The sequence below is a fragment of the Engraulis encrasicolus genome, chromosome 21 (assembly GCF_034702125.1).
Source record: "Engraulis encrasicolus isolate BLACKSEA-1 chromosome 21, IST_EnEncr_1.0, whole genome shotgun sequence".
NCBI lineage: Eukaryota > Metazoa > Chordata > Actinopteri > Clupeiformes > Engraulidae > Engraulis > Engraulis encrasicolus.
Window position 1 is genome coordinate 3086159 of NC_085877.1, and position 6654 is coordinate 3092812.

The 6654-nt window shown below is 44.9% G+C and overlaps 1 protein-coding gene across 2 annotated transcripts in view; it reads left to right on the forward strand.

Moving 5' to 3' along the window:
• The window catches only part of hdlbpb (high density lipoprotein binding protein b), a 42067-nt gene that overhangs the window by 6353 nt on the left and 29060 nt on the right, over positions 1–6654 (forward strand). For both annotated transcript variants that reach the window (XM_063187158.1, XM_063187159.1), the window contains exons 4-6: positions 3365–3513; positions 5044–5259; positions 5933–6139. In XM_063187158.1, the coding sequence (XP_063043228.1) occupies positions 3365–3513; positions 5044–5259; positions 5933–6139 (572 nt within the window). The remainder of the gene's footprint in view (positions 1–3364; positions 3514–5043; positions 5260–5932; positions 6140–6654) is intronic.

Sequence of the window (6654 nt, forward strand, 5' to 3'; positions counted from 1 at the left end):
CATGGTTAAATGATAAACATGTCTAAGTTAACCTACAGGAGGTCATAACTCTGCTAAGTGATAGCCTACATGTGTAGTTTACTTAAAGGGACACTGTGCAGGAAATGGTCAAAAAAGGTACTGCAACTATGCTGCTCATTGAAACTGGGTTTACTAAAAAAGTTTACTTAAAAGTTTATTAAGTAATAAACACATATTTTCTAGTATGGTCCAAGCACAGTCATTTTTGCAGCTAAAAATGGCTATTTTTGGAAATTCAAAATGGCGGACCATGGAGAAGATCCCCCTTTTCATGTATGAAAAGTGACATTTTTCCAGTCATAATGAACACTTTGAATTTGATGGTGGTGGTAAATATTCATGAAAAAGGTGTGAGCAGCATGGATTCTGGAAATAAACAACTAATTATCTCACACAGTGTCCCTTTAAGAAAATAAGGGCTCCAGACTCTTCTATTAGATGATTTACCTCAAGGTTAATCTAACCTGGATTACTACTACCGCTTCTTGGCATACTCCCCATGTTGTTGTCATTGTTGCTGTGAATGTTGTTTTTGTTGTTGTTTGCTGCTGTTTGTGCAGGCTGCCAGATCACTGTGCGCAACATTGATTTTTGTGGGTCTGTAAACTGCGTTCATGTTACTGGTGTCTCTGTACCAAAGATGTAGCTGTAACTATCGTGTTTGTCATTGTCGTAAAAGGAATTCGGGTTATTACAGTATATGTTACTGTAAATGTACTGGTTGTTTTTAATAATGCGCTTTGTTTATACTGCTGTGTGAGCAGGTTGCTAGATCATACGGGAGAGATATTGATTTTGGAAATGTAAATTGTGCGTGTGTGTGTGGGCTCGCATTTGAGCATGATACATTTGTGCTTGATCATATGGAAGATATTGATTTGGGACTGTCAGCTTACCGATATATATAAGGTATAGTTAGGCGTCTTTAAAAAGCAGCATACAAAAGAAATGTATTATTAGGGGCCAAGCAGCGAAGCTGCCTGGCACCTTAGAGTGTTTGTACGTTTTCTTACGGTTATTATTATTATTCACGTTTCTTCTCCGACTGTAAGTCTATGGCAGCCCATAGAACCGTACTGTCGAAAATGCTGAAAATCGGCACACGCGTTAAGGACCGGCCCAGAAATACCCAGAGCAATTTTTAGGTCCCCAGCCCCAACCCTCTAGCGCCACCAGCAGGCCAAAGTTGCAGGTACATTTCTGCTTGTAACTTTTGAACCGCTGAGGCAATTTTCAAAAACTTGGTATCCCTGGAATCCTTGGGCCGAGACGAATCCAACGCACCCTATGACGTCATTTTCCGCCTGGATAGTTTTCCCGCCATTTTGAATTTTGTGAAAATCACTAAAAACCCATCTCTTCCTCAATTTTTGACATTTTTTTCTGAAAATCGATATATAGCATCTCTGGACTGAGCCGCACAAAACTTATTCCTTGAATCTTTTATATCTTGTATCGTTTGGCCGTGACAGCCAATCAAAAACGGCCTAAAAGTCGCCAAACAGGAAGTGAAGTCATATCTTGGCAACCCATGGTCACAATCTTCTGCAAATTGTCACAGACATTCTTGTCCATGCCCTGACCCACCAAAACAAATTTCAGGTCGCTAGCTCAAACTCTCTAGCGCCACCAGCTGGTCACATTTTTAGCTAAGTTTCTGTCCGTAACTTTTGAACCGTACGCTCCATTTTAAATCTGGTGGTACCGTTGAAATCCTTGGGCCAAGACGAATCCAACGCATCCTATGACATCATCGTCAGCCAATCAAAAACAGCCTAAACGTCGCCAAACAGGAAGTGAAGTCATATCTTGGGAACCCATTGTCACAATGTTCTGCAAATTGTCACAGTCTTTCTTGTAAGTCCCATGACCCACCAAAAAAAATTCAGGTCGCTAGCTCAAACTCTCTAGCGCCACCAGCTGGTCAAATATTTAGCTACATTTCTGCCTGTAACTTTTGAACCGCTGGGCTAATTTTCAAAAACTTGGTATCCCTGGAATCCTTGGGCCGAGACGGATCCAACGCACGCTATGATGTCATTTTCAACCTGGATAGTTTTCCCGCCATTTAGAATTTTGTGAAAATCACTAAAAACCCATCTCTTCCTCAATTTTTGACATTTTTTTCTGAAAATCGATATATAGCATCTCTGGACTGAGCCGCACAAAACTTATGCCTTGAATTTTTTATATCTTGTATCGTTTGGCCGTGACAGCCAATCAAAAACGGCCTAAAAGTCGCCAAACAGGAAGTGAAGTCATATCTTGGCAACCCATGGTCACAATCTTCTGCAAATTGTCACAGACATTCTTGTCCATGCCATGACCCAGCAACACAAATTTCAGGTCGCTTGCTCAAACTCTCTAGCGCCACCAGCTGGTCAAATTTTTAGCTAAATTTCTGCCCGTAACTTTTGAACCGTACGCTCCATTTTAAATCTGGTTGTACTGTTAAATTCCTTGGGCCAAGACGAATCCAACGCACCCTCTGACATCATATCCGGCAAAATAGAATGCCCGCCATTTTGGATTTGGTGAAAATCAATAAAAGGCTCCTTATCCTTCAAATTTAGTCTAATTTTCACAAAACTTGATACACATGATTTCTAGAGCACTGTGAAGAGATCCCTAAAAGGGTTTTATTACATCTTTTACCGTTTGGCCGTAACAGCCAATCAAAATCCTCCACACAGACGCCAAACAGGAAGTGAGCTCATATCTCAGCAATCCATAGTCAGAATCTTTTGGGAATCGTCACACACATTCGTGTCTCTGATAGTGTTGCCTGCTCAGCTCTTTCGGTTGCCATGGCGACTTAGGCGGACTTGCTGCTTGGCCCCGCATTGCTGCTTGCAGCTATATTTATTATTATTATTATTATTATTATTATTATTATTATTATTATTATTATTATTATTATAGCATTAACATGGGTCGCCCTTCGAGGTGAAGGCATTGGAGAGGCTGCACAGTGTTCACCATGCTGTGAAATAAACTCACCTGGAAAGGAGATGTCTGACGTGGCAGTTTCTCTGTGGAGAGAAGAGGACACCAAAAGCCCATGCTGCTTGTCAGTAGAAAAGTGTTTCTAAGGAGAGAGAGGTCTACTTACCTGACCCGGCATCCTTGAGAAAGAAAACTCAATAGGGCTCTTGGGCTTTTTATTATTTTTAAAAGGTTGTTTTTCTCCATTGTTCCTGGCTAAGGCTATTTTGGCAAGGTCCTCAGCTCCTCGGGACCAACTTTTGACGATCTGCGCCTGCAGAGAATGTCAGCAAGAACTTGCGGTCATGGTGTGGGTGGTGCTAACGCAGTGCTTTAATCTTTCTCTCTGTCTCTCCAGGTGGGGTGCCTGAGGATGAGGCGTACATCCCCACCTACCTGGAGGCCTTCCCCCCGCTGCCTGAGAAGGGGGCCCCGGGGGATCGCTCCGGGGAGCCGGCTGGGGCCTGGAACCGCATACGACCCATCAAGGCATCTGTCATCACCCAGGTGAGCACACTACACAGTAGGTGCCTCTGCAAGGTTCTGCAATGTAGAGGAGTGAAGGATGCCACTAGCACCCTTGCCTCTGTAGTGCTCACAGCTCAGGGTTGTGTTTCTTGCAAGCATAGTTGTTAGTATAGCCAGTTAGCAATTTGGGTAGTTGTCAATGGGATATTGCATTGAAAACAACAACTATGGTTTCGAGAAATGCACCCCAAGACTGCAAGATCAGGCATACATACGTAGGCATGCAACACAAAGGCTGGGCTTTGCTGGCCTAAGCAAGTACATCCAGGGATTGGAGCACTCTGAATGCTTTTTATTCACGCAACAAAATAAGTATTTGTATAAAACGCATTCAGTGTGGCTCCTTGAACATATAGACCAGTGGTTCTCAACCTTTTTTTGAATAAATGCCCGCTGGACCTCATCATAAGCCTACCAACGCCCCCTTGACCTCATCATAAACCTGCCTTAGTATTAAAAAATAAAATGGACTACTGCCCCCAATGGCAACCAAGCACCGCCTTGTCAGCTGCGTCCTTCTCAACGCCCCCCAGGGCTCCCTGGGGGCTGTATAGCCCCCGTTGAGAAACACTTATATAGATGCTTAAGAAGTAACCAGCTGTAAGTCTGTTCCAGGTGACCACAGATGTGTCTGAAATCAGTAGGGGAGAATTGCAGATATGTTTAACAAATGTAATGTAGCCCAAATTCTGTACACTCTGACAAATACTCTTATTAAGGCGTATATACACCTTTTTTGAACATTGTTTATGAATAATGTTTGGTCTGCTGCATGCACTTATATACTCATGCAATTCAGATTGACCTCAGTGTTGGCTAATGGCTTAAGACAACTTTAGGAAATCTGCAACTGTAGCTTCATTGTATCAATGCTTAATGCTGTTTAGTCAGATGACGGAAGTATCTCTTAAGATCTTCATTGTGCGATTATGAATCGTGCACTTTTATCAGAAAAGCAGTTCATGTGATGGTGATGGTGATACAGTTGACTCTATTGAATGTTTTGAGTGGAACAATGCAGGCAGTGTCTTTGGATAGACTCTCAGATTTGCATTGGAACAAAACCTCACTGAGCCTTTGTTTCTGCAAACTCCTCCAAAAATCTTTTTTTTGTTTTTGTTCCATCATCACTCCGGCAGTGTGCTTTGAAATCTCATTTTTGCAGACTCAGTCTTATCTGTTTTGACAGCATCAACACTTCTCTGTCTTCTCTGTCTCTTCCTTCTCTCTTGTTCTCTCAACACCTCTCTTTTGACACCATCTTCACTCCTGTCCCTCTCTTTCTCTCTTTCTCTCCCTCAATCTTTTCTCCCTCCTTTTTCTCTGTCACCTGTCTCTCTCTTCTGCGTATCCCTTCTTTTTCTGTCCTCTCTGTCTCCCTCCTTCTCTTTCTCGCTCTCTCTATCTTGCGCGCTCTCTTTCTCTCTCTCTCTCTCTCTCTCTCTCTCTCTCTCTCTCTCTCTCTCTCTCTCCTTCTCTACACTTCCCTCCCTGTCGTCTGCAATGTAGGTGTTTCACGTGCCCCTGGAGGAGCGGCGCTACAAGGACAACAGCCAGTTTGGGGAGGGCGAGGAGGCCAAGGTGTGCCTGGACATCATGCAGAAGACCGGGGCGCACATCGAGCTCTCGCTGGCCAAGGACCAGGGCCTCTCCATCATGGTCACCGGCAAGCTGGACTCGGTCATGAAGGCCCGCAAGGAGATCGTGGCTCGCCTGCAGACCCAGGTAGGTGATGTGCACCCCAAAGGCATCGGCAGCTGACTTGATGTTAGACTCTCAGGCTTTCATATAAATCCACACAACCAGAACTACTATTTGTATGTGAGAACGTCTGCGTGATGATCCATTGTTTGCTAGTTGGTGTCTCTGTGTAATCCTCCAATAAATTCTTTCTGTGTCGTTTTGTAATGTTTTTTTTAATGTGCATATGGAGTCTGGCAGTTCAATTGGTGATGATGAAATATTCAGTTAAGGCAATGTTCAAAACGTTCTTACTGCAATCATATTGCATTCTTTAGCTTTGATATACATGCTTGTGTATGCCCATTAGTCGAGTGGTGTAAGATAGTTTGTAGATACTTGTGCAAGAGCCCCTTTAGTGTTCTAGTGCTCCTCTACGGTTCTTCTCACCTCCTTCTCCCCTCTCCTCTCCTTTCCTCTCATCTCCTCTCCTCTCCTCTCTCCTCTCCTTTCTCCTCTCCTTTCTCCTATCCTCTCCTCTCCTTTCTCCTCTCCTTTCTCCTCTCCTCTCCTCTCCTCTCCTCTCTCCTCCTCTCTCCTCCTCTCCTCTCCTCCCCTCTGCTTTCCTCTCTCTCCTTCTCCTCTCCTCTCCTCTCCTTTCTCCTCTCCTCTCCTCTCCTCTCCTCTCCTCTCTCCTCTCTCCTCTCCTCTCCTCCAGGCGTCGGCCACGGTGGCCATCCCCAAGGAGCACCACCGCTTCGTGATTGGCAAGAGCGGCGAGAAGTTGCAGGAGCTGGAGCTGAAGACGGCCACCAAGATCGCTATCCCGCGCCCCGACGACCCCAGCACCAACATCCGCATCACCGGCACCAAGGAGGGCATCGAGAAGGCCCGTCACGAGATCCTCCTCATCTCCGCAGAACAGGTGAGGTCTAGAGGTCAAAGGTTACGGGAGACGTCTGGTGTTGTGTGAGGCTGGGGAGAGGAGGAGACGGGGTATTATAGCATAGCACATTTAGTATGTAAGGGATTACCATGAGGGTTCTAAATTAAAACCAGCCACTTACTAGCCACTTTGACTGATAGTGAATGCATGTGTGGCTAGTAAGATTTCACATCCATGAAAGTTAAACATGTATAGCCCTGGTTACCCCAGTAAGGATGAGGATCAAATAAATGCCACAGCATCACGGGCACCAAGGAGGGCGTTGAGACGGCCCGCCACAACATCCTACTCATCTCCGCATGAACAGGTCTGTCTAGAGGTCAAATTGGGGTCATAAGAGTCAGAGGTAATAAGGGCTGGGGGCACTTGACATTATTGATCAAACATTATTGGTAAGGATGCATCAAGGAGGACATTGCGAAGGACCCCTGGAGCAGATCAAGACTGCTACGGGTCGAATGGAGGTTATGGGGCCGTGGAGGGGATGTCATACA